The 27,644-nt window shown below is 52.6% G+C and overlaps 1 protein-coding gene across 2 annotated transcripts in view; it reads left to right on the top strand.

Moving 5' to 3' along the window:
- The first annotated feature begins 3,244 nt into the window (after positions 1 to 3,244).
- The window catches only part of Sipa1l2 (signal induced proliferation associated 1 like 2), a 69,846-nt gene continuing 45,446 nt past the window's right edge, over positions 3,245 to 27,644 (top strand). For both annotated transcript variants that reach the window (XM_051168566.1, XM_051168565.1), the window contains exons 1-7: positions 3,245 to 4,989; positions 11,372 to 11,505; positions 13,176 to 13,364; positions 18,271 to 18,445; positions 19,567 to 19,670; positions 25,958 to 26,115; positions 27,019 to 27,595. In XM_051168566.1, the coding sequence (XP_051024523.1) occupies positions 3,504 to 4,989; positions 11,372 to 11,505; positions 13,176 to 13,364; positions 18,271 to 18,445; positions 19,567 to 19,670; positions 25,958 to 26,115; positions 27,019 to 27,595 (2,823 nt within the window). In that variant the 5' untranslated portion in view covers positions 3,245 to 3,503. The remainder of the gene's footprint in view (positions 4,990 to 11,371; positions 11,506 to 13,175; positions 13,365 to 18,270; positions 18,446 to 19,566; positions 19,671 to 25,957; positions 26,116 to 27,018; positions 27,596 to 27,644) is intronic.

Below are 27,644 nucleotides of genomic sequence, written 5' to 3'. Positions count from 1 at the left end.
TGAACGGATCCATTGTGTATTTGCTGCTCAAATGACTTTTTTTTAATCACTTCAGTTGTGTGCAGAAGCAGGCGGAGCTAGCCTTCTCTCACTCTCTAGGTGAATGGATGGCGTCCTGGCTTACCCAGGGTACTTGATGCCCGCTGCTTAGTACCTGGGTTCAGTTCCAGGAGGGGAGGATTCGAGTCTTTCTGGGGCACTGAAGGCTCCGTGTGCCACTTCATGGGAAGTGTTTATGTTCCCTTCTTTTCCTCGGAGGCCCAGGTTAAAATCATGTGGAACTAACCTTAAGATTTGAGGCAACTTCTGAAAGACTTGCTGTAGAGTTTAGATAAAGTCAGTCATTGATAAAGCCAGGGAAGAAGGCTTGCTGAGGGAGTGTGTAACATTCCCCGGATAACGTGATGTCACGTGTGTGTGAACGCAGAGGAGGCAGGACCGGGCCAGCATAGCTACGGCGCCCCATGCTGAGTCAGTCAGCCGGCTTTGTTGGAGGGAATTTGGCAGTGCAACAGCCAGGCCGGTGTCGGCTGAAGCAGAGGCGGAAGCATGTCCTGGAGGGTGTCGCATGGCGGACTCGGCAGGTTGCGGTTGGGTGTGGTCTTTGAGAAGAACTGGATGAGAGCTAGCTACATGGAAGTGCTGAGCAAGGGCTGACAGGCAGGTGAAGAGCACAGCCAACACAGTGCAGAGTAGAAGCGCTGAAGGAAGCAACCGAGTCATGAGCACAGAGGGCATGTGGAGTCCCCAGGAAGTGTCCCAACTGAGAGAAGGCAGCCTGGGACAGCTGGGACACCAGCATCTGCAGGACACCCAGGGGGGAGGAGCCAACAGGGAGTCTGTCCGCCCGCCCCATGTGTTGTGATAGTGGGCCCTGCTCCATCCTGGCACCTGGGCCTTGTGGATTTAGACGTAAGCTAGTCATGAGTGCCAGCCCAGGGCCAGGCGCGGTGGGGGGAGGGGGTGCTGCCCACATGGAACCTCGGTGCTTAGTATGCAAGCACTCCAGAGTGCCGCCTGGTACAGCTGTGGTTTAGGTTCCCTGGTTCCCTCTGTCCTCCAAGGCTCACCTCAGGCTCATCACACGGGCCTGTCTGGGAACTAAATATTTCAGGCCATCGCAAAGTCCCGCTGGACTCTGATGGAAAACTTAGCCACACCTTGGATCTGTTGTCCTGAAGAACTGTGGCGCTGACACCAGGGTGAGCTTTCTAGAAGGTACAAGCCACCGATGGCATTTTCATGGCTGTAGTGTTAATGTTGCTACCAGCTCAGGGTTATGTCTTGTTTTTTAAGGAATGTCTGAACTTTCTAATATCTAATTTTCCTGCCCATATTTAACAAAAGTAGTCATACTAAGACTCTTTGATATCAACAATTGTTGCTATTTATTGATAGCCGTATTGGCTACTTTACTCATTTCTATGACAAAAATACCTGACAAAAATCAATTTAAGGAAGGTTTAAACTCAGTTTGAAAGTACAACCCATCCAGGGAGGGCCAGCCTGGAGCGTGAGGCCGCTGGTCGCATTGTCATTAGTCAAGGAGCAGAGGGCGACCAATCTAGGACCCAGCTCCTGGGATGCTGCTGCCCCAGCCAGGAGGCTCTTTTCCTCCTCAGCTAACCATCTCTGGAAATCCCCTCACAGGCAGACTCAGAGGGGAGTAAGCCACCGAGCAGCCCATTTGTCAGGTCACACACATCTGCATGTACATCCAAGGGCTGTTGGATGGCCCGTGGTCATGGCTTCCTGTGACACCAGGGTGAGCGTACCTGGTGTAGGTGGCTCAGGTGATAGAGCTCGGAGGAGGCCGCAGCCCAGCTTTTGTCCTTTTAGCCATAGGGAGGGTCATAGTGGGTACCTTTGTTTCTCTGTGTATCCCCAGACATGTTCTGATTAGATTCTGTTGTGAAGAATAAGCATTTCCCTATATTTATCCTTGTATTATCAACATGCTGTGTAATTTTAACCACTCTTTTCTATGAATGGGATTCATAATTTGTGCATTTTTGTGGGTTTCAGCCATTTGCTGCAGCTGCAGTCCTGATAAGAGGCTCAGTTACAAGCACAATATTAGTCTTTAAGACTCACTGACGTCTCGTGGAAGATGTGGCAGTGCTGCCTCTTTACTGACAAGTGCTTAAGCAGCAAGGTGCTCTGGCTCCATCTCATCCTTCTCTGTTGAATACCTTTGGCATTAACTTGAGGGCCTAGCCTTCCACCGGGCGCCAGGCCTCAGGCTGGCCCTTTCGTCGGCTCCCTAGCACCTCGTCCGTCCGCGCAGCTCCTGTTCTTGCCCGGGGAGGCCACGCAGTGTCCTCATTTCCTTTTTTCTAGTTCCCACAGAGGCCTGGTTACAAATAGTTTATTTTTGATAGGCAGCAAAAGCCACAGAACTTGACACACTGCGAGAGTCACTGGCTGGGGACGCAGTGGGTGGCATCCCAGGTAGATGAGAAGAGGCAGCCAGCCCCCTGTCTCTCTGAGAGCACAGGTCAGGGTGTCTGTGCATCTGCTTGTATTTTCTCCCTTCGTGTGTCATATCCTAAGATCCCGTATTTACGCAGTTGCGTAATGCCTCAGGGGTAACTAACACAAGGCCGTGCCCAGGCTGTTAGCTTTTTTTAGTGTTGGAGACAAAGCGAAGCGGCTGTGACCCTAGGACATACCCACAAAGATCCCATCTATCCATCTTGGCCAGAAGTTCTCACTCCATTTAGCTAATTGGAATTTTAACCTTGTGCAACTGAACCGTCACTGGGTATTGTTCTTACAGGGAGGACAGGAGCTGCTGCTTTCTCAGGTCCGTGAATAAGTCACCTTGCCTATCTGAGCTGAGAGTGTACACAGTATTAGCAATATTTTTGTATGATTAAAGAGAAAGACAAAAAGTCGATTTCTGCCCCATATGTTTCCATCTGTGTCTAATGCATGCAGTAAATCCTGCATCCCGGGAACGTGTTTCTAAGAATGGTGGTCGTGGTTTTCCGTGAGAGTTCCTGTCAGCCTTGCACAACAGGACACACACACACAGACACACCTGAGCCATGTGAACAATGTAGCATGCACACGGGTAAACATGCACACTAGTGAACATGCACACGAGTGAGCATGCACATGGGCGTGTAAGAACATTGACATAAGCAGAGGCGGGGTGAGCAATGAGATCAGCCTGTAGCCCTGCGTCGACCTGAGCTGTGTCAGTCACAATTGACTGTTTTCTGTCCTTGACTGCAGGCGAAGGAAATGCTTATGGACAGACACCTTAGCGAGTGCTGCTGAAGAGAACAGAAGTGGGGACAGTATCACCGCAGCCACTGGAAGACAAGCCTGTCATGGCCGCAGAGCGACTGTGCTTTGAGGAGGCTGCTTGCTTCTTGTGAAAAGGAAACACTCCAGGCAAGCAGCCTTTCTGTCTGTGCTGGTTGCGGTGCAGTGTGATGACCATGGATGGGGGTTCACGCCACTGCCGCTGATGACTGCTTCCTGCCTCTGTGGACATGAGTGACCCAAGGCCACCACAGGTAGAGACGCACAAGCTTGGCAGAGCGGCCTCCAAACTCAAGGACCCTTCCAGAACCATGCAGTCTGATGATTATTTTGCTCGGAAATTTAAAGTCATCAACGGCAGCATGGGACCCGCTGCTTTAAACACCCCCAGTCCGAGTGAGGGTAGTGGGGGTGGTGGTGGGCCAGCCAATGGTACCCCAGCAGTGCCCAAGATGGGTGTGAGGGCCAGAGTATCTGAGTGGCCTCCTAAAAAGGAGTGCTCCAAGGACCTGGCTTGCAAGGCACTGTGGGAGAGCCGTCCTCAGTCTGGCTATGAGAGTGTCACCTCCATCATCCAGAATGGCCAAAACAACCAGGGTGACAGGGAGCAAGAGGAGCAGCCGGACCTGGACTTCGTGGAGGCAAAGTACACCATTGGGGACATCTTTGTCCATTCTCCCCAGAGAGGACTCCACCCCATACGCCAGAGGAGCAACAGCGACGTCACCATCAGCGACATCGATGCTGAGGACGCCCTGGACCAGCGTGCAGTCAACCCCAACACGGGAGCCGCCCTGCACAGGGAGTACGGGAGCACGTCGTCCATCGACAGGCAGGGTCTGTCTGGAGAGGACGTTTTTGCCATGCTCCGAGGCTACCGAGTAGATAATCACGACCCTAAGATGACCAGCTCCTTTGGGTTTCCCGACTTCCTTCCCTGTGACACAGCCATCTCCCCCAGCCTCCACGCTGCAGCCCAGATTTCCAGAGGAGAGTTCGTCCGCATCTCGGGGTTGGACTACATGGATGGGGGCCTGTTGGTGGGGAGGGACAGGGACAAGGCCTTCAAGCGCAGGCTAAAGTCTGAGTCGGTGGAAACGTCACTCTTCCGGAAACTCCGCACGGTCAAGAGTGAGCACGAGGCCTTCAGGTTCTCCTGTGACCGGGAGGAGGGCCGCCTGGGCCGGGGCGTCCGCCCGTGGAGCTGCCAGAGGTGCTTTGCCCACTATGACGTGCAGAGCATCCTCTTCAACATCAGCGAGGCCATGGCCACGAGGGCCAGTGTGGGCAAGAGGAAGAACATCACCACGGGGGCCTCGGCGGCATCACAGGCCCCGGTCCCCACAGGCACGGCCGGAGGCTGCGAGTCCCCGCTGGGCAGCAAAGAGGACCTCAACTCCAAGGAGAACCCAGATGCCGACGAGGGCGACGGGAAGAGCAGCGACCTCGTCCTCAGCTGCCCCTACTTCCGAAACGAGACTGGCGGGGAGGGCGACAGGCGCATTGCGCTGTCTCGGGCCAACTCTGCCTCCTTCAGCTCCGGGGAGAGCTGCTCCTTTGAGTCATCCCTCAGCTCACACTGCACCAACGCAGGAGTGTCTGTCCTGGAGGTGCCGCGCGAGAACCAGCCCATCCACAGGGAGAAGGTCAAACGCTACATCATAGAGCACATTGACCTTGGGGCCTACTACTACCGCAAGTTCTTCTACGGCAAAGGTAGGCCGGCGCCTGGCTTTCTGCGGGGCTCTGGGACTCTTACTTCCCCATTCCTTTCTAAGGTTGGGGGGGCATGCATAAGCAACCCCCCAATGTTCTAAGGGTAAACCAAGCTGCAGTTCCATCAATATTCACTCTGGGCCACTGATGTGCAGAGGTGGCTCTTGATGCCAAGATGTGTCCATGACAGTCACTAAAGGATTTTTCAGCAACTTCAACCAGGGGGTGGCTTGCTACCATAAGAGGAGCCAGCCAGCAGCATGGCCTGTCCAACCAAGTCCTTCTGCATCCTCCCGGGAGGCTGAAAGGGAATGAGCGCAGCAGCAGCAGTGGCAGCAGCGTCCCTGCTGTCTCACACCCGTGTCGGGGGTGTCCCAGAGGGGATGGCATGACCCCCTGAGCCCATGCTCCCCTGTGTCCCCCGTGCCTCCTTTCCTGTTGCTGTGCTGAGATACTTTGACAAATGCAACTTAAGGGAGGAGGGTTTATTTTACCTCAGAGTAGGACGCCCTCCCCACGCCGCCTAACCCTAACCCTAACCCTAACCCTAACCCTAGGATAGATAGGATGTCTACGCTGCAGGAGCTTGAAGCAGCTGCCACACCATATCCACAGTCAGAAAACGGGAAATGCAAGCCAGTCTCTAGCCTGTCCGGCCCAGAGCGCCTTGCTGGGGAGTGGTCCTACTCACAATTGCACTGTTTCTTCCTGTATCGGTTAATGCACTGAAGATGGCCCCCACAGGTGGGCCCTCTGTCAGGTAAACCTAGATCGTGTCAGTTGACATCGCTAACTTAATGCTCTCCTCCCCTCTCTCCTTCCCTGCCTCATATTTTTTTTTTCTGTCCTTTCATTCTCCCTACCTCTTCCCCTTGTAAAATGGCTCATGACAGGACGTGTTTGGTTTCTTCTTGTCATATCTGCTTTCTTCTTGGAAGGAGCAGAAGAGCAAAAGTGTTTCAGAGTGGCACGGGGCTCCCCTGTGGTGGCAGTGGCACCACTAACCAAGTTAAGCTGCACCAGGGCCTCCCTCGAGTTGCTCTGGTTCACACTTTCTTTATGTCTAACTGCTGCTCCCGTCCTCCGCAGCACGTACAGTGAAGGATGCTTTGCATCCATAAGCAAGCCTTGAGCTGGGTAGAGCTATTTCTGACCACGCACAGGACCCCAAGTGGCCATTGCCAACAAGCAGAGCCCCGCGCCATCCCTCTCTCTACCGCAGCACCGTAAGCACAGTGTCTTATGGTTGACGTGTCCATGTGTCGCAGCCTGGAGGGTCCATGCTTGAGAGCCGAGGACTGTGCATCTTTAAAATGAGCTGAAGATTCAGGGGCATCCTGCCAAGGACATAGCAGGGCTTGTCACACAGCATGGGCCCGTGCAATGCTTATGTGAGTGTGAGGCCACTCTGTCTTGAAAGAGGCCATTGTCTCTGCCCCAGGCAGGCACATGAAAGGGCAGAACTTGATGGTTAAAAGATGAGGAAAGGGCAGGGGAGCTGGGATGGGCTGGGTGTGGTCTGGTGAAGCTTGCCACCTGGTTGCGAACACACTCACCCTAGTGTTACTAGTGCAGGGTTGGGGCTGGGGGAGGAGCGTGTCTCACGATCGAGCGGCTCCTGACTCTGTTCCCTTTGAAGTCCATGCCCCTGCCTCCTTTTCCCACTTCATAGAGCTCCCAACAAGGGGAAGTGCCCAGGTGAACTGTGGGCAGTGAGGGCACAGGGGTCCCTGTAAGAACTTATAGAGGCCGAGGAGAAGCAGGAAGTGGGGGAGGGGGCCTGCTTTCTCTGTGAGGCTTGCTTGATGACCAAAGTGGAGACCTCAGGGGTATTCTGCTCTGGGACACCAAGTTGGAAGTTAAGGCCCCAGAGGTTCTGGGATCCCAGTAAAACTTGCCTTGCATCTGCTCAGTCCAAGCTTAATGCCCCTCCCATCTAAGAACTCACAGGAGCTAAACAGCTGTGCCTCACTGGCAGCCTGTTACCTCTCAAGTGGTATCAGGGATGCCTCTTCCTCCCTCCCCCCCATCCTCGCCCCTCCTCCCCCTCCCTCCCTGCCCTCCCTCTCCCCTGCCCTCCCCCTCCCCTGCCCTCCTCCTTCCCTGTCCTTGCCCCTCTTCCTCTCCCTCCTCCTCCCCCTCCTCTGCCCTCCTCCTCTCCTGTTCTCACCCCTCCTCCCCCTGCCCTGCCCTCCCCCTCCTCCTCCCCCTCCTCTTCTCCTCCTCCCTCTCCCCTGCCCTCATCCTCCCTTGTCCTCGCCCCTCCCCTGTCCTCACCCCTCCTCCTCTCCCTCCTCCTCCCCCTCCTCCTCTCCCTCCTCCTCCCCCTCCTTCTCCTATTGTGTTGCTAAGAGCTACAGTGAGTGAAGGCAGCCTGGACAGCTCCCTCAGTTCCTTGTCTTTCAGGCTGTGCACTGCTGTCTTCATGGCTGCACCTTAGGACATAACTGGTGTATGTTGGTGGAACTGTTGTCTGTTTGTGCGCCATGCCAGCTCCCCCACATGACTTGTATGTGTATGCACATGTGTGTTTGCATGCACATGGTTGTACCTCTGTCGGTGCATAAGCATATCTGTGCCTGTGCATTTGGAGCCTGAGGTTGGCGTCAGTCCTTCTGTACTCTGCACTCATCTCAGCGAGGCAGGGCTTCCTGTGTCACTGGGCTGGCAAGCCGGCTTGCTGTGGGGACGCCCGGCCTAGAAATCCAGTCATCATGACATTTGTGTTTGACAATACATGTGGCTAGCATTTTATCCACCGAGCTGCCTTCCCAGCCGCTCGCGTGAAGGAGTCCCTGGAGCTGTTTTTGGAAGTGCCCTGCCAGGCTGTCTGTCTGCATCTTGACATTTGCAGCAGGTCACTTAGCCACTCCCCACCCCCTTTGGGCCCTTCCAAAACATGGGCCCTTATTGGCTTTGAATGAAGCAATTGTGACATTTTAAGTTTGGTTAAGTTTGGGTCAGAGGCACGTGGCAACACCAGCACCTCCGTTTTCCCTGCATGGGATCAGGCTCACAATGCAGGAAGTCTTGGCAGGACCGTGGTTTCTCAGGGCAGGGCATGGCTTCATAGTGCTGAGGCAAGGTCGTCACCCACCCAATCACCTGGCTTACTGTGTTTTGTCCGTAGCTCTTAAGTGCAGGGATAGCTGGTGATTTGAAATGCAGGTGCACAGGTGAGTCGAGGAAAAGCTGGCGCATGATCCACCACAGGGACTGAGAGAGCCACCAGCTATGGCATGTCACCCCAGTCAACAGCCCATAAAAACAAAGCTGGTGCACGATCCATCACAGGGACTGAGAGAGCCACCAGCTGTGGCATGTCACCCCAGTCAACAGCACACAAAAACAAAGTGCCCAGCCAGTTGTTAAACAGCAGAGAATCAGCAAGCTGCATTGTAGGGAGCAGGGGTCACAGATCTCCCTCTCCTCTCCGTGGGACTGAGGCAGAAGCCTGGAGGGCATGGGTCCCAAGGCTCGTGGCTTCTGTGACCTTGCAGCCTGCTTTACCACTGGCACCAACAACCTGGCAGAGGTGCCCTCATCTATCTCTTCAGCACTGGCCTCAGCATGCAAAGTGCCTGGCTTCCCAGCTCTGCTCGTTGGAGACCTACCAGTTAATCTCTCTTCCAAGACTCTGCAGAGTCTAGAAACCGCCTTGGGCCAGCAGGGCACCCAGTCCTTTTTCTTCATTGGAGTTAGGAATCTCCCTCCCCCTCCCAGCATACACCATCGAGATGCTGCAATTCTCCTTTCCCACACTGCAATCTTGTTAACTGGGTTTTTTCTGTCATGTTCTAGTATATTCTCATGATATGTTGGTTCTCATTCACTTTCTCACCAGCCTTCTCTTGGCTCCCGTCCTGCCAGGGAAGGGTTTCATTTGATTCCCTCTTAAAACAATTTTATGGAAATCATCAGCTCGTTAGTTTGGAAATAAGGCCAGGCTGTGGGGGCGAGGGTCTGGGTGCACACAGCTATGAGGGGCCAGACGCCAGGCCTTCTCAGGGTGAAATTAACACAGCTCTTACCTGACGGGGACTCAGGACGCCCTGTGGAAGGGCCACCTTTGTTCCCGGTGGGGGACATGGACTGTTCACATCTTCATGGTCTGTGAGCATGCTCTCCAGTCTAGGGAAATTTTAATTTCTTTAGAAACACATCTAGGCATCCTGCAGACTTCTTGCTGAAGCCAAAGGCACCGTGAGGTTCCTAGTAAAGTCTTGTGAGGCAACACCACTGGGCCAACTGCAGCGCAGGCCTGGTGCCCGAGGCCCATGGGGCCCTCATCTCCGCCTCAGCATTCAGAAGTCCAGGCTTGTGAGTGAGTCAGAACCCGAGCCAGAACTAGGTGCTGGGACACAGGTCAGCGAGAGCAGCAAGAAGGGACACCTCCTCCTCTATTCTCCTGCTCACTAGTTCGTGATCCTTTGACAAAAGAGCTAATAGTTCTTCAAAATATGGTTCTGATTCAGTGGAGTATCATATGCCATACTGTCCTCTTAAAAAGATGGCTGTGAACACGACTGACTCCGCCCAGGCAGTCACCTGACAACATGCCTGTGGGACACTCACATCTAAAATCTTCAGCAGTCTGTTGGAAAACATAACTAGAAATTTGAGATTTTGAAGTATATACATACCACATAATATATATGTATATTTATGCGCGTGCGCGCACACATACACACACACACACACACACACACACACACACGCACACACACGGTATGAATTCTAAAAACCTGAGACCAAATCTGAAGAAAGAGCAGTGACCCTGATAGAGCTGCAGAGCCAAGAACAGCAAAGCCCCAAATGTGTAGAAGGATAGTTGGCTGCTACAGCTAGAAAGCTCTGTACTATCAGTGTCTGCTGTAAAGACAGGTCTAGGGCAGTGTCCGGGCCCCGTGTCTGAATGCATTGTCAAGAAGAACAAGATACACCGAAGTAAACTGTTAATTTCTTGCTGATGGTTCACCGAGTGGCTTTAAAGTACTGATTAAAGCCACACAGTTGCTCAGCTTCTCTAACCTTGACGTGTTTGGTGCCTGTTACCTTGACTGGCTGTACCCACCGCAGAGGCGGTCTCCATTTTGAAACGGACTCACCTTTGCCCCGGAAGCAGCCTCCTTGGTGCTTCTGGCTCTGCTGGGGTCTAGGAGGGCAGGATGTCTGTGTTTCACTAGTCTGGTCCCCAGGCAGTATAAAGTGTGTGTGGCCCGTGTTTCAGCAGCACTTTGGGCAGTGCTGGCTCAGTGGAGCAGGAGGCTGAGTTCTCAGAGCACAAAGCCACAGTCAGGAGCCTCACGGAGCCTGCAGGCTTCCCAAGCTCAGACGCTGAGAGGACAAGGTGGCGGTCAGAGGGGGTAAATGTGACGTTTTGCACAAGGGTGAACTGGCCAGGCTGTGGATTGTGAAGAAGCAATTGAACAGTTCCCGGGTTCACACCAACCACCTCCTGGGCAGGAATCACTGTGTGACATGGCTGCGAGCAATAGACATGCTCCTAGCTGCATTGATGGTTACGTGGACAGCACTTCTGTGTTCTGCATGGCCCGACGGCCTCTGCTATGCTTTAGTGAGATGGGCTGTTTCTGAAAGACATCAGTGTGGAAGCTGCCGTGAGGTGTGGTGAGCCCTTGTTCTGTGGTCCAGAGAGTTGTCCACAGAGTGGGGAGCGTCACATCGCTGTTGTGAGTGGGATTGCTTCCTTGAATGTGTCCCCTGTGTCCCCACTGCTAAGTGTTGCCAGCATGTAGCCATTATGCAGGTGAGTATAGGCTGGTGACTGTCCACTAGAAAGTGTGTCCTGCAGCATCCCATGCCTGGTGGAAGGGACACCCCAAGGTCCATTCCTGCCATGGGGTTGTATGACTTGGGTGTTTTTCAAGGACCGGGGATTTATGGGAAGGAAAAGATGAACTGACAGCTTGGTGGATGGAGTTACTGGATTTGTAGGACCAGTAGTGACCTTCACAGCCCAGCAACCATCCTGTGTTTCCTGTCTCTAAATTTCTCCTCAGACACTAAGGACAGTTTAATGACAGGGTGACCTTTGTCACTCCACTGATGGCTAAGATGGCTCTGGCTAGTCTGAGTGGCTCATTGGGTAACCTCAGGAGTCTGAGTCAGTGTGAGAAGGTCACCGTCCATATGGAAGGGAGCAGCATGGCCTTCAGTGATGGCTCGGGGCCGGGGGGGTGGGCAGTGCCCCTCTACATGCTGAGGCTTTGGAGCGAGGACTGTCATGACTCTGACTGTGCAAAGCAGAGAAAAACATGGCCCTGCCCTGGGACTTACTGCAGGAGCTGCTGCTGCTGCATCACTCACTCTCTCACTGCCCCCCCCCTCTCTCTCCTGCGTCTGCTCTCTTGAATCTTAGAGCACCAGAACTACTTTGGAATCGATGAAAACCTTGGCCCTGTGGCCATCAGCATCCGGAGGGAGAAGGTAGAAGATCCCAGGGAGAAAGAAGGGTCCCAGTTCAACTACAGGGTGGCCTTCAGGACCAGCGAGGTAAGGAGCTGCTGTGGGAGGTCAGCCGCATCCTCACAGCCACTCAGTAAGGTTCTGGAAGCCTGATGTCAGCCGGCTAACGGTTTAGGACTGTGAGAGGCACGTCAGTGATGTTACCCCAGTGAGTGCTCAGATGCCTGTCCTGCATTGTAAGTGGCCATAGTCTCACCACCCAACTAACAGGACCGCGTGGTGAAGCAGAAAGAGTCTGGGGCTGAGACGTGAGGGCAGATGTGAGCTACACAGTTCCCATCAGAATTTGGAAATGAGTTTAAAGGCAAATGCAGACGACGAGGCTGGCATCTGACAGGCAGGCACAACCAACATGGCCACATGTCCATCCAGCCCGCAGCATGCAAGAGCAGCTTGCTGTACCCGCTGCCCTCACGCTGAGTGAAAATCAAGGTCATCGTGCAGCTAAGTACCAGACACCCTGAGGAATCAGTTCCCACGCACGGCAGGTCTTGTTCCTTTGGCCCACACAACCAGGAGATCTTCCAGAGTGTGACAGTTGCCCACTTCATGTTAAACAGCCAAAGGAGCCTTTTCTAGTTTCCTTTGCTTCTGTAATCACGGTGACCTGTATGTCTCTGCTGTGTGTGCAGGTGACCTGCTGACCTGGGCTCCATGCTGTCTATGCTCATATTGGCTAAACCCTTTCCTTGAGTGACAGCTCTGAAGACCGACTGTGCAGACTGAAGTTTGCAATAGTAATTAAATTTTAATAATTGATGAAATCAACTATCATGATGGCTGTCACACTAGTCACCTTCCCTAGGTCTATGGACACTCCATGCTAGTTCAGGTCACAGGTTTTTCTGAGTACACAGAGAACACTGCGTGTACCAGGTGTCCCTGTGACAACGCTCGGTTCCCAGGGTCAGTCAGCAGGATCACTGAGCCACAGGGCAGTGGCTTTTCCCATCGTAACAGCTTGGAATAAGGACTCAGGGGTCTTACTTTAGCTTTTCTATTGCTGTGGAAACACCATGACCAAAGCAATATACAAGGAAATATTTATTGGGCTCAGGGCTACCGAGGGCCAGAGTCCATGACCATCATGGTAGGGAGCATGGCAGCAGGCAGCAGGCACTGTAACAAAGCTAAGAGCTCACATCCTCGATCTACAAGCTGGAGGCAGAGCTAACAATGGCATGGGCTGTTGAAACCTCAAAGCCTGCCACAGTGACACACCTCCTCCCACAAGGCCACACCTACTAATCCTTCCCAAAAAGGTCCACCAACTGGGGACCAAGCATTCAGATATGCAAGCCTGTGGGAGCTGTTTTCAGCCAGAGCACTACACCAGGCTTCCAAGGTGTAGAGCAAAACCTAGGACTGGCCCGGTAGCCCTCCTCTCAGCCCAGGAGTGTTCAGCATGGATGTTAATGCACAGAGAAGAAGGCGTGTGCTGGGCCTTTCCCGTGCTCCCTCCTCAGCCCCGCCCCCCACGGCTCTCAGAGCTTCGGGTGTTTGGTGTGCTCTGCCTGCTTCCTTCATTCGTAGGTTCTTGGCCGTCCTGGAGTCTCTCTGTCCCTTTGTAGGGTTGTTACTGATAAAAGGAATGTTGATTTTGTTTTCAGACAGAGTGCCTTGCTTCCGTTTGCTAGACTGTTAGGCCCTTGTGGGTAACCAGCAGCAAGTATTAACTGGAGTCTCCTTTGCCCCAGCTCACAACCCTGAGAGGAGCCATCCTAGAAGATGCTGTCCCCTCCACAGCCCGGCACGGCACCGCCCGGGGCCTGCCCCTCAAGGAAGTCCTGGAGTACGTCATCCCAGAGCTGAGTATCCCGTGCCTGCGCCAGGCAGCCAACTCCCCCAAGGTCCCGGAGCAGCTGCTCAAGCTGGATGAACAAGGGGTGCGTTCCGCACAGGGTCAGGGCGCCCATCCAGACAGCGAGCTGTGCGCTTTGTGCAGCTCCTCCCCGCACCACGCCCCCCACATACACACACACAAAGGTCTTACTGTATCTTTGCCTGGTCTTGAACTCAGATCCTCCTCCTGCCTCAGTCTCCCAGGTAGTTGAATTACAGACATGAGCTGCCACGCCGGGCTCTGTGTTCTTTCTTTTGAGACCATTTATTATAAATGCCTCCAAGTGAGGTGTGTGGCCCCAAAGACCACTCTAGAGAATCCCATAGGGAGCGGAGTGGTGGGACCATATGACAAGCGTGGCCTGCCGTGTTCTCGTCCGTCACTGTGAGACCTCGGGTGAGCACTGAGAACAGTGAGCGGGTTATGGAGGTGATGTCAGTGAGCGGGTTATGGAGGTGACGTCAGTGAGTGGGTTGTTGAGGTGACGTCAGTGAGCGGGTTGTCGAGGTGACATCAGTGAGCGGGTTATGGAGGTGACGTCACTGAGTGGGTTACAGAGGTGTGCTCCAGTGTTTCCCTGGCTCTGGCTCTGCAGTGTTGACTTGGCGTTACTTTGATGCTGGACCTGCATGGCAGCCGACCCTTGAGCTCCGACAGCTCCTCGTGCCCTGGAAACAAGGGCTGTTGAGAACAGCTCCTGCTGCTCACGCCACCACCCAGCTGATGCTGCCTTCTTACTCCAGCCACTGCTTTTCCTGTTTGTTTTCCTGAAAGTAAATCTGCCTGTGAGGGCAACACAACTAAAGAGACGTTCAGATATTTAAATAGTAATTAACCTTGCTGTGGCCCCTGTTTCCTGGGTCTGTAGCCATTCTGGTTCCTGTGGTTGGCTGCTGGCCACCTCATTTCCCTCCAGGTCACAGTCGGTGTGGAGACTCCAGCTTGTTCATTTTGTTGTTGTGTTTTGGTAAAGTGTCTCAAGGAGACAGAACACTGTGGAGCACTGGAGAAAAGCTATGATGAGGGTGGGGCCTTAAGGGTTTTGACACATTGTCTTTATAAATACACACACACACACACACACACACACACACACACACACACACACACACATTCTATAATGTGTATGGACGTGTGTGCATGTGTGTGTGTGCCACATGTATGTGCTGCTTGTTGAGAAGTGTCAGATCCCCTGGAGCTGGAACTGTACGCAGATGTGAGTCGCCCCACGTGGTGCTGGGAGTTCAGACTCTCTGGAAGAACAGAAGCTGCTCATAACCATTGAGCCGTCTCTCCAGCCCCTTTTTTCTTTTTGTTTGGTTTTGGTTTTTCAAGACAGGGTTTCTCTGTGTAGCCTCGGCTGTCCTGGACTCGCTTTGTAGACCAGGCTGGCCTTGAACTCAGAGAGAGAGAGATCCACAGGCCTCTGCCTCCCTAAGTGCTGGAATTACAGCCTTGCACCACAGTGTCCAGCTTTCTTTTTGCTTTTTAAAATTTTATTTATTTCTATGTGTATGAATGTTTTCCTGTGTGCATGTGTGACAACAGAAGAGGGTAATCAGTTTCCCTAAAAACAGAATGATTCTGAGCCTCGTGCCGTGCTGCGATTGAAGTTGTGTCTTCCGTAGGGCACTAAGTGCTCCTTACACACATTGCCCTTTTCCTTTTTAGAGACTTTTCTAGTCTATACTGTAGGTATAGGTTGGCCTTTAAAAGAGCTGCTCAGCTTAGCTGGTGTATGACACACACACATTATAGCATCTTTGGCAAAGTCTGCTTCTGCCCTCTTACCACATAGCCCAGACACACTGGTGGACATCAGATTTGCTTGACACTGGTGTCAGATCCACACACTGAGCTGCGTGGTGGAATGTTACAGTATTTTGTATCCGTTCGGCCTACAAAGCAAATAACTGACACAGGGAGACTGAAATGTACTTTAAAGCTGCCAGCACTTCGCCGGGCAGAATCTGAACTGATTCTAATTCACTCGTAAACTAAACACACTACTCTACACCTTATAACATACATGTATTCCAAGCACTTGCCACTATGACCCCTGGGCCTCCTCCAACCGTCAAACTTTTCTCCTCCTCCAGGAAGTCCCGCCTCTCACTTCCTGTCCTTCTGCCCAGCTGATTGGCTAAACAGCACTTTATTGATGGTTGATACATTCACTCGGCATGCCTCCACAGTGGAGTCTGGGAGCTGATTTTCTTTTGCTCCCTTCATTTACATTTAAATCTTGTTGTTGATGCTGACAGAGTGTCTTAGTCCCTGTCCTGTGAGGAGACACCACAACCACGGTGACTGTACAAGAAAGCATTTGGTTGTGCCACACTTACAGCTATTCTGTTGTCGTCATGGCGGGGGACATGGTGGCATGCAGGCAGACACGGCGCCGGAGGACGAGCCAAGGGTTGTACATCTTGATCCGCCCGCAGGCAGCAGAGAGAGAGGCTGGTCTGGTGTGAAACTTCAAAGCCCACCCAAGTGACACGCTTCCTCCAACAAGGCCACACCCCCACTCCTTCTAATCCTCCTCAAGCGGTGCCACTCCCTGGTGACACAGCACTCAAATACATGGACCTATGGAGGCCATTCCTGTTCAAAACACCGCCGGAAGCTTCTGATGTTGGGGACAGAGTGGCCAGCCTTGACCTGCCCCAGGAGAAATAGATATGGCTGAGTCCCCAGCTGCCTGTGTGTTTGTCCAGCCCACAGCCCTGAGCCATGGGAAACTTAGACCGTCCAGTGTTTGCATGCATCACTGTTCTCACGTCCCTGCCTGCAGTCTGTCTTAGATCGGTTAGGTCGGGTTAGAGCGTGGGTACGCATTGAGATCAGCCTTTGTCAGCTGGTGAGGACGGAAGAGTGGTCTGGGAAGATGGGAGGAGCCGGAAGAGTGGTCTGGGAAGATGGGAGGAGCCGGAGGAGTGGTCTGGGAAGATGGGAGGAGCCGGAGGAGTGGTCTGGGAAGATGGGAGGAGCCGGAGGAGTGGTCTGGGAAGATGGGAGTTATGATGGAGGAGTCAGAATCTTTATGTGGCAGTGAGGAGCAGAGCCTGCGACTGGCTTCCAGTAAAGTGCCATATTTGACCACTGTTTAGTTTTCTAAGAGGCCAAGTGCTAATAGGTCACTTCCTGACCATAATTAGATTGTTGCCACCTTGTAGTGGCCGGTTCTGCATCCCTAGAAGCTTTCCTGTGTGATCTTGCTGGTAACTCGCCGGAGGACAGACAATGGAGGTGCAGCCCTGTGCCTGGCCATGCTGTCCACGTCTCTGTAGCTACAGGCTCTATATTCTGACTCAGCCATTACATTTCCCAAAGGTCTTGGTACCTGTGATGCCGGTCTGGATCTGTTTGCTGTTTGGATCTAGACACAAAAATTTAGGGTGTTTTGGATGACTGGGAGAAGTCAGGGTGTAAGGGCTGCCCACACGTGCAAAGCGCACAATTGGAGCCTCATGGTGTTAACCTAGACACTCACTGAAGTCAACCACCACTGTGTCTCTAAAGCTCTGAGACACTAAACCATTCCCCAAGCAACTCGGGGCCAACTGCTGCTCATAAAGAAACAGCAAAGCATTTGTAAATTATATTTGGTGGGTTTTTTTTTTCTTTTTGGGGGGAAATTTCCTTTTTGACCTCCGTAAGAATAAGCCCAGAAACCAGGTGCAGTGGTGTACATGCCTTCAATCCCAGCACTCGGGAGGCAGAGGCAGGCAGATCACTGAATTTGAGACCAGTCTGGTCTACAGAGTGAGGCCAGGACAGCGAGGGTTGTTACACAGAGAAACCCTGTCTCAAAAAACAAACAAGGAGAGCAATCCCAGAACCAGGGCTCAGTAGTAGCTACCACACATCCTCACACAGCCCACAGTCAGGGCCAGAGTCATTGTCATCTTTGTGACTCCATAGTCGCACCCACCCTGGCATCCGTCATGCAGTGGGCACCCATCAAAGAAACATACTTCCTCTGGCTGTGGTCCCCCACGAAGCACCAGTGGGCTCACCGTGGATGAGGCTGGTCGCTTGCCCTCTGCTTTAGTGCTGAGTCAGCTGTACGTTCTGTTAGAGGCCGAGAGCTTCCCACTGCAGAACTGAAGGCCAACACGTTGTGATGTCGGTCTCTCTGGCTTAGCTGCTGCTCGCGGGACTCAGAGGCAGGTCTTTGGGGAAAATAAGCAATTCCTAAAGCTGGTGTAGTTTCTCTCTGGTTCTGGAGAAAATCTGTGCCTTCCACTCTGGCATGGTCCTGACTGAGGTGGGGTAGCAGCAGGAACTGTTCAATTGCTGCTGCAGCTCTCTCTGAAGTATTGTGTCTATAGCCAATGTTTTCTTTTCAAGATAGTCAAAAATGTGAGAAATTACTATAATTGCACAGCCAAACTTAACTATGGTAGAAACAAAACCTTTTCTGTGCATGCACACGTAACGCAGTTCTCCCTGAAGCTCTTTTCTTACCAGACCTTAATTTGATTTGATTTCCCTCATTTTAGCCAACATTTCTCCGTGGATGTTCAAATAAATTACAGAAGAAAAAGACAAGAGAGCCAGGGAACAAGAACTTTTCTAAGTCCGTGGCCTCGCCTCCTCTCACTTGGAAGATAATCCTAATTATGCTGCGTGCTGTGTTTGGTGCTGCCTTTGCAGAGTTGCACTTTTAGCTTCATGTCTGACCAGGGCTGCCCACGCCTCTCCTCAATCCCACGTGGCTCTGGCCATGGCCACCACTCCACGGGGCTTTCGCTCTCCTCTGCTGTGGCCGGGCTTTCTGGACCTGGTCCGTATTTGTAACGTCTTGCACAATGGGAGTTGCTCTTGGGACTTTTCCCAGTATGCTTCCCTGGGAACCGGATCCCAGGCTTCCGCGGCTCTGACTTGGCTAGAAGCAAGCGGGTCTGGAGTCCCTGCCAAGTGCATCGTGTTTCCTCTCGTTTCAGCTGAGCTTCCAGCACAAAATTGGGATCCTGTACTGCAAAGCTGGGCAGAGCACGGAAGAGGAAATGTACAACAACGAGACAGCAGGGCCGGCCTTCGAGGAGTTCCTGGACCTCCTTGGCCAGAGAGTGCGGCTGAAGGGCTTCAGCAAGTACCGGGCACAGCTGGACAATAAAAGTAAGCATGGGAGCAAATACGTGTTCCTGTGTGTGCGTGTGTGTGTGTGTGTGCATGTGTGCATGTGTGAGTGCATGTATGTTTAGATACATGTGTATGTGAGTAGCCTGTGTTCTTACATATAGGCACCTTTATGTGTTTATACACATTTAAAAGCAACAGATGACTAGCTTTACAGACAGACACCACCATCTCTTGTTTAAAATATTTGTGTGGTGTATGTGTGTGTACATTGTGCAGGGTGCATGCATGTTCATGTGGAGGCCAGAGGGCAATGTCAGTGTCCTCCTGTATTGCTTTCCACCTTCTGCCTTTGACTTTTATTTCTTCTGGATGATTCTGCATGCATGCACCGTGATGGGCATGTGGAGGTCACAGGACAACTCTTGAGCAGCCGATTTCCCCTTCCCATGATGCTGCGTGGAGTGTCCGGGCTGTGTGACCCCTGTGCAGCGGGGCAGTTCTGTTCCCACATCACTTCTTGCCATAGAAATGCTGGGCTTAAAGGTGCATCTGCCCCACACCCTGCTGGTTTGTGTGGGTCCAGGGACCAGACTTGGGTTGTCGGGTTTGTGTGGCAGCAGCTCTCACCCAGCGGGCCATCTCGCTGGCCCAGCCCCTTTACTTTTTACACGGGAACTTTCTCTGAGCCCACTCACTGATAAGGCTACACTGGCTGTCCAGCAGCCTCCATCTGCCCGTCCGTCACATGCAGACATGTGGTGCCTCACCTTGCCTTTCACAGGGGTGCAGATCCTGACCCAGGTTCCTGTTACTCACCTGGCGAGCACTTGGCTGACTGAACCATCTTCCCAGCTTCGCGTTACTGTTTCCTAATGTGTGTTTGTGCAGGAAGGCGGTTCAGAAAGAGCCCACAGTCTCCTCCTGGGCCCCTCAGTCGGAGAGAGCTCAATAGAAAGCTAACAAGAGAGCAAAGGCCGGGCAGCTCCGGGTGAGAGCTGCTAACAGCCGAGCAGAGGGCACCAAGGAGGCTGCATCCAGGTTTACACAGTGCGGCTTGTACTTTTCAACCCTGAGATTTTTGGCAGAAATTGCCGTTCAAGGGGAAGAGCCCTGGCTGTGCCCTTGCCTAACCAGCTCTATGGTGACTTTGTTTCCAGCGGATTCTACAGGGACTCACTCCCTCTACACCACATACAAGGACTTTGAGCTGATGTTCCACGTGTCAACGCTGCTTCCGTATATGCCAAACAACAGGCAGCAGGTGAGGCCTCCTGTGTGCGTCATGGTATGTGGCCTCTCCCGTGTCCATCAGCACTTCCTTCCAGCCTCCCACATCCACCACGCGTGTGGCCCTGGGTAAGAGAGACTGAGGATTTACAGTTAAGCCGTAGGTTGCTGCTGTTAAGCCGACAGTCTCTGGCTGTTACTGTGGTGACTATATGGGAGTGTTAGTGTATTCCATTGATCAGGAGACTGAGAAGCAGGCTACACAGACTCTAAAGAGAACTCATGTCAACCATGCAACTGTGTTGACTAAATGGGTTTCTACATGTGGGTAAATACTTATGTATAGAAAATATTAACAACCGTGGGGGCTAGAGCTCTGCTTTGCTCTGCTTTTATTTCATTGTTTTATTGACCTTTGGTGTGAGGAGAGGGTTCTCTTGTGCTGCCAGCCACTCCACAGTCTTAAGTGTTGAAAGCTTAACGATGCCTAAAGCATCACAAAGTAATTAACAGGATGTTCTGTATGGCTATAAAATGAGTTGAGTTCTCTTAGAGAAATTGCTAGAAGTGCTAGAAAATCCTGGCAGTGCTGTGGCTGCTCCGTGACTTAGGAGTGTGGGGGCTTGAGGTGGTCCTGTGGGGCAGCAGCTCCACCCCAGCACCTCTAGAACCTGGACTCTGTCCAAGGTGGAGCTAAAGACTGGAGGAGGAAAGCTGCCTGCGTGCCTGGCATGGCTCCTGGGGGGTCCTGAGCTGTTGGGCTGTGACTGTGGCGTTTGTATTGGGGTCAAGGTAGGACCCAGACACACTGGTCTGAGTTGGATGCCACACCTGCCTTCCCGCACACGTCAAAGTACAGAGACCACAGGGTGGCCTGAGAGCGTCTGAAGAACAAAACAATTAATGGCAGAAAATTCTCATTTCCTTTTTATTTTAATTTTTTAGACTTATTTATCTTATGTGTGTCCTAGCTGGGCTTACTTGGAGTCTTACTGCGGTGTAGAGACACCATGACCATAGTAACTTTTTTTTTATATAATTTATCCACTTTACATCCCGGTTGTTACTCTCTCTTACCTTCCTGTTCCCGCCCTCCCTCCCTCCCCTGCCCTGTTCCCACCCTCCCTCCCTCCCCTGCCCTGTTCCCACCCTCCCTCCCTCTCCTGCCCTGTTCCCACCCTCCCTCCCTCTCCTGCCCTGTTCCCACCCTCCCTCCCTCTCCTGCCCTGTTCCCACCCTCCCTCCCTCTCCTGCCCTGTTCCCACCCTCCCTTCCTCTCCTGCCCTGTTCCCGCCCTCCTGCCCTCCCTCCCTCCCCTGCCCTGTTCCCGCCCTCCCTCCCTCTCCTGCCCTGTTCCCACCCTCCCTCCCTCTCCTGTCCTATTCCCATCCTCCCTCCCTCTCCTGCCCTGTTCCCACTCTCCCTCCCTCTCCTGCCCTGTTCCCACCCTCCCTCCTTTTCCTGCCCTGTTCCCCTCCCCAACCTCTGATGGGAGGGGACTCCTCCCCCACCAGGTGACCACAGCCTATCAGGTCTCATTGGGATAGCTTACTTCCTCTTCCTCTGTGTGCTCACAGGGCCTCCTGGCCAAGGGGAAGTGATCAAATTGTGGGCACCAGAGTTCCTGTCAGAGACAGTCCCACTCCCTCCCTCCCTCTACCGTGGAGAGTGAGCTGTCCATTGGCTGCATCTGAACAAGGGTCGAGGTTCGTTGTGAGCATTGTCCTCGGTTGGTGCTTCAGTTTGTGTAGGTGCGCTTGGGTTCAAACTCATTTTATGAGGCCACAGTCACCTTGATACATAAACTATACAAAGACCCAAAAAAGAACATTTCAGACCAGTTTCTCTTATGAACATTGATGCAAAAATACTCAATATAATACTTGCAAACTGAATCCAAGAAGACATCAAAAATGTCATCCACCATGGCCAAGCAGGCTTCGTCCCAGACATGCAGGGGTGGTTGGTTCAATATACAGAAATCCATCAATGTAATCCACCATATAAACAAACTGAAAGAAAAAAACCACATGATCATTTCTTTAGATGCCAAAAAGGCATTTGACACAATTCAACATCCATTCGTGTTTAAAGTCTTGGCGAGACCAGAGATACAAGGCACACACCTCAACACAATACAGGCTCTACACAGCAAGCCGACAGCCAACACCAAACTAAATGGAGAGAAACTCAAAGAAATTCCACTGAAATCAGGGACCAGACAAGGCTGCCGACCCTCTCCATAGCTCTTCAATATAGTACTTGAAATTATAGCTAGGGCAATAAAACAACAAAAGGAGATCAAGGAGATACAGATTGGAAAAAAAGAAGTCAAAGTATCGCTATTTGCCGATGATATGATAATGTACGTAAATAACCCCCAAAATACCACCAGAGGACTCCTACAGCTGATAAACTCCTTCAGCAAAGTGGCCAGATACAAGATTAATTTTTTTAAAAATCAGTAGCCCTTCAAAATACAAATAACAAACAACAGGCTGAGAAAGAAATTAGGGAAACTACACCCTTCATAATAACCATAAATAATATAAACTATCTTGGTGTACTTCTAACCAAATGAGTGAAAGACTTGTTTGAAAAAAAGACCATGGCAACTCTTATAAAGGAAAGGTTTAATTGAGGCTGGCCTACAGTTCAGAGGTTCAGTCCATTACATCATGGCAGGGAGCCTGAGGCAGGCCTGGTGCTGGAACGCAGCTGAGTTCTACTTCTGGATCCACAGGCAGAAGTGAGTGCCACACCAGACGTGGCTTGAGCGTCTGAGACCTCAAAGCCAGTGTCACACCTCCTCCAGCAAGGCCACACCCACTCCAGCAAGGCCACACCCACTCCAACAAGGCCACACCTTCTAATAGTGCCTCTGGGCCTAAGGAGCCTTCTTTATTCAAACCACAGGCTAGAGTGTTTGCTGGGAGGTGGCACTGCAGATTATTGTGAGCTGCCAGCAGGTGCTGGAAACTGAACCCAGATTGTCCAGAAGGGAAACCAGTACTCTTAGCTGCTGAGCCATCTCTCCAGCCCTGCATCCTCTAATTTCTCAAACACTTGGCAAATCCATGAATTGAGTCAAAACTTACATCCCCCACCCCCCCTCCCCCAAGAAGAATCCAGTTGCCTCTTCCGCCTGCCACTAGCTCTGAGCCCCGTAGGTCCTCAGCTGGGAAGATGCTGGGGAGCACGTGGGAGCAGATGCTCCGAACTTCACCCCCTCCCTTTTGGGTACTCAGTAGCCAGCGTTTTCTCTCAGACTCGCTGCTCAGTCCCTCGACCGTCCTGAATTTCCTGGTATTGCTTGTTCTTCCCTCTTCGCCTTCGGACCGTGTGTCCCTAGATTCCTGGGATCACTGGTCTCCACTTCCAGCCCCGGCCGTGAGCCCTGGAGACATGCCGTGTGCCCTAGTCCTATTGTTACTATCTTACAATCCCATAGGTAGATAGTGGATGTCTTTAGATGACTTAATTTGCATATTGGCTTTGGTCCTGTTCCTAGAGATGTGTGTGGAAAGGTCAGGCCTGGGCGCATCTTCATCCTGACATTTAGTGGGCTTTGCTGGCTGAGGTGCTGTCCAGACGCCCTGTCACAGTTGAACAGTGGTGCCCTCTGACCTTGGGCATGGCTACTAGCATTCTGTCATGGTTCTCCTGACTCTTCCTGTTTATCTCATCCCACAAACCAAGAGCAGAAAAGTCTGAAGGACCAGTGGGTGACGCCTGCCATGGGACTCAGCCAGCTGGACGCAGCCTTGCCTGCACCCGTAGTCTCTCTCCCTAGCACCAGAGTGTCTATGCCTTGTTAACTGGCCCAGACTTGTCCTCACGACCCGCTCTCCTCTGTTTGCTCCGATAATAAGTTAGTCTGGGAGCAGCTTGCAGAGGCACTGAAGTCCCTGGAGTGCTAAGCAGGCCCTAGCCCCTTCCCTCAGAGGAAGCCCTACCGGCCCAGGGACCACTGACCCCTCCCCTGGACTCTGCCTCTGTTCTCTGAGCAAAGCCCAGCTCAGCCATCATGTGATGTCACTACCAAGAACTCTACAAGGCAACTTGAGACTTCACCGTGGCAGAGATGCCCTTTCTTCAGAGCAGGCTCATGTGTGAAATTCAGTGACCTGGCTGGAAGGGACACCAAGCCCCATAAATTACTCCAGGAGTGGCCATGCAGGCTTTGGACCACGCTTATCGTGGGCTGACAGGCTGCGGTGCTGGGCCTGGGCTGGCTTAGACTGCCTACGAGCCCTCTGTAAAGGGCTTTGCACTGTCCCGGCTGCTGCAGCTGACGAGAACTGCAGAGGGGAGAGCGGCCTGCTCTGCTCAGTGCAATCTGAGCAGGTCACACGTACGCCTGTGTTCCCTTCTGACTGACACTGTGCCAGGGTAGAGCACAGAGGTGGCTCTGGTGGGAATGACAGCAGCGGGCGTGGTAGCTGTGGTGTAGTGGCTGTGGCCCGTGTAGGACAGACTCTCACACACAGAGGTGGCTCTGGGGGGAATGACAGCAGTGGGGAGCTCGCTATGGCTCCTCTTTACTTCTGAGTTTAAAGGTTTTTAAAGTTGAACTTGTTGCTCTGGAGGTGCCAAATAAGCTGAAGGGCCAGGCTGTGGCCTTGGTTGTTGCTGGACACTGGCCCCGCCCTGCAGTGTCAGGTAATTGGCTGCCTTCGGACGTGCATGGCGCTCACTGCCACACTGCTGCCTGCACTGCCAGGCCCCCCCCCCCCCCCCCGTGTGCAGCTTGGCGTGTGGCCACAGGAAAATGAGTATGCCTTTAATGCACAGCATGTGGATCCTGGGTCATTATTCATTTCGCGCATGTGCCCCGGGTGCCTGCCTGGTGCTGGGCAGGCAGGAGTCTAGTCATATACCTCCCGTCCTGGGCCAGACCATACCTTGAGATGTAAGCCAGCCAGTGGGAGAGAGTGGCACCTGGGTGACCGAGGTACGAGGGTGGAGTGGAGATGCAGCCTTCACAGACTCGCCCTGACAAGACACCTAAGTAAAATCAGTGTGGACTAGGAAAGATTTAGTGTGACACACGGCTTCCAGTGTGCCAGCCCACAGACATTTGGCTGTGTTTCTCGTTGCTGTGGGAGGCAGAAGGGCCCATCAGAGGAAAGCTAGGTGACTTCTGGCATCTGGGAGACTAGGGCTGGACACAAGATGCGCCCAGGGCATGTCCCCAGGGCCTGCTTCCTCCAGCCAGGCTGCCCTCCCTCATTTCCACCCCTTCCCTGTAGTGTTTTCCATCAGAAACCCTTCCATAGAGTTACGCACTGGAGATCGGAGCCCTCTGGACTCGCTCACATGCCAGAGGCCCACTGTGAGCACTGCTGTGTGGGGACCAAGCTTTCTCATTTGAGCTCTGAGGAGACATGTTAGAGCCAAACCAAAAGGGCAGAGAGGACTGTCCTGGTGGGTGTCCATGACCTCACCCACAGGATTGTCCAGGAAGAGCTGCTGAGAAGCCTTCTAGCCAGAAGCGGTGTCAGAAGTACAGCCGTTTTCAGAACACTCCAGCTCTGGGTCCTCATCTCTCCTGGACTTGGAATTTTGCAAGATTACAAAAGATTAAGTTTTCAAGCTGCTAGTGTAGAGGAATTCTGGATTCGTTAATTAATCTATATTGTATCAAAAAGCCAAGTTTCTGTTAATTAGTTTGAAGACCTATGCTGCCCATGGGGGCAAAAGTGCAAACCAGCATTGGGAGCCTGTGGTGTAAGCCAGGGCTGTGTATGCTGTCACCCATCCGTCTTCTCCTCTCAGCTGAAGTGACTAAACTATAGCATATCTTACAAAGTGTTTTGAGCACTGATGTGCTATTGAAAGAAAAGGCTGGGGCTGGAGAGATGGCTCAGTGGTTAAGCGCACTGTCTGCTCTTCCAGAGGTCCCAGGTTCAATTCCTAGCAACTACATGGTAGCTCACAACTATCTCTAATGTGATCTAATGCCCTCTTCTGGTGTGCAGGTGTACGTGCAGACAGAACACTCATATGCATTAAATAAATAAAAATCTTTAAAAAAAAAAAGAAAGAAAGAAAGAAAGAAAAGGCTGGATTAAAGGAGAGAAAATAGAAACAGATACCTATATAAAAGGGATGGCTGGGAATGTAGCCTACTTCCCTCCCAGATGTGCTCTCTGGTGACATTGTATGTCTGGGTTTCTATATTCCTTGAGAGTCTTCTGCCTGTGGCCCACCCAGCTGTCAGTGTGCTGGAGGACCTGGGACCTAAGAAGGAGACTGCTTGCCTCTTCCTCCCTCCTGGGAGGGGCAGTTGTATAAATGAGTGTTTCCTTCCCTGCACAGCTGCTGAGGAAGAGGCACATCGGGAACGACATCGTCACCATCGTCTTCCAGGAGCCCGGCGCCCTCCCGTTCACCCCCAAGAGCATCCGCTCCCACTTCCAGCACGTCTTCGTCATAGTGAGGGTGCACAGCCCCTGTACAGACAGCGTGTGCTACAGGTGAGCATGGCCTTGCCTGGCCTCGCCTTTCAGTTCCTCTCCTGGCCCCATAGCTGCCCCTCCCCCCCTCCTCCCTCAGTCCCCTCTCACCCTCTCCCTCTCCCTCCGTGTAGCCAAGGCTAGCTGGGAACTCAGCCTCTCAAGTGCTGGGATTGTAACCTGCCTAATAATGACTTTTATTTATTTTTGGTAGTGCTGGGAACTGAACCTGGGGCTGTGTGTGTGCTAGCCATGTGGTCTGCATTCCCTAGCCAGCCTCATAGCATTCTAATTGTATTTTTGCAAGCAGTAACTGCTTCCCTCCCTCAAGAAAGGAAGTGCCTAGCAGCTCAGAGGAGTGCGCCTCCATTTTCCGCTTTCCTGAGAGACTGAGCTGAGGCCCATGCCTGACACCAGCCTCTCAGCTAGATGGTGTGGCCCCTCAGGGAAATGAATGGCAGGCAAAATCCTAGAAAGCACAGGCAGGGCCACTGAGACCCAGAGCCACACTTGCTTTGAGGACTTTAAAGGCCTGTGTGTGCTTCCAAGCCCCCAAGACCGTCTTCACTAGGAGCAGTCTTCACTAGGCCTGCTCCGGCCCTCGCTTCTGCCTGGGGCTCTGCCTTAGAAGGTGACGGGGACAAAAGACTGCTTTGTGTATGTTGACAGGAGCACCCTGCCCCACTGCTTGCTGTTGGGTGTATAGGGGTTTCCACCTCCTCCTCAACTTCTCCGTCCTCTATCACCACCACCACCCCCCCTCGTGTGTGCATGTGTGTGTGTGACTGTATGCAAGCTTTGCATGTAGGGTACACACCTCCTTGTGGGGTCCACATTGCATCTGGACTCTGGTCCTCAGCTTTGTGCAGCACTTTAAAAAGGGAATAGAGCGCCACGGCTCACCTCCTTTTCTTTCTTCCTCAGCGTCGGAGTCTCCAGGTCAAAGGACGTCCCTCCCTTTGGCCCCCCAATCCCTAAAGGTGTAACTTTTCCAAAGTCAGCCGTGTTCCGGGACTTCCTTTTAGCCAAAGTAATCAATGCCGAAAATGCAGCCCATAAATCAGAAAAGTTCCGGGCCATGGCTACTCGAACAAGGCAGGAATACTTGAAGGACTTGGCCGAGAACTTTGTCACAACTGCCACAGTGGACACTTCCGCCAAGTTCAGCTTCATCACCCTGGCTGCAAAGAAGAAAGAGCGAGTGAAGGCCAGGAAGGACGCGCACCTCTTCAGCATCGGGGCCGTCACGTGGCACGTGGTGGCACGGGACTTCGGCCAGTCAGCGGACATCGAGTGTCTGCTCGGGATCTCCAACGAGTTCATCATGTTAATAGAGAAAGACTCCAAGAACGTCGTGTTCAACTGTTCCTGCAGGGATGTGATCGGCTGGACCTCCGGGTTAGTGAGCATCAAAGTCTTCTATGAACGGGGAGAGTGCATCCTGCTGTCCTCGGTGGACAACTGCTCCGAAGACATCCGGGAAATAGTGCAGCGGCTCGTAGTAAGTATGGTAGCATCTCCCTGGCTGTGCTTCAGTCTCAGGTCCCAGA

Source organism: Acomys russatus, chromosome 26, assembly GCF_903995435.1.
Source record: "Acomys russatus chromosome 26, mAcoRus1.1, whole genome shotgun sequence".
NCBI lineage: Eukaryota > Metazoa > Chordata > Mammalia > Rodentia > Muridae > Acomys > Acomys russatus.
This window is presented reverse-complemented; position numbering and strand designations above follow the sequence as displayed.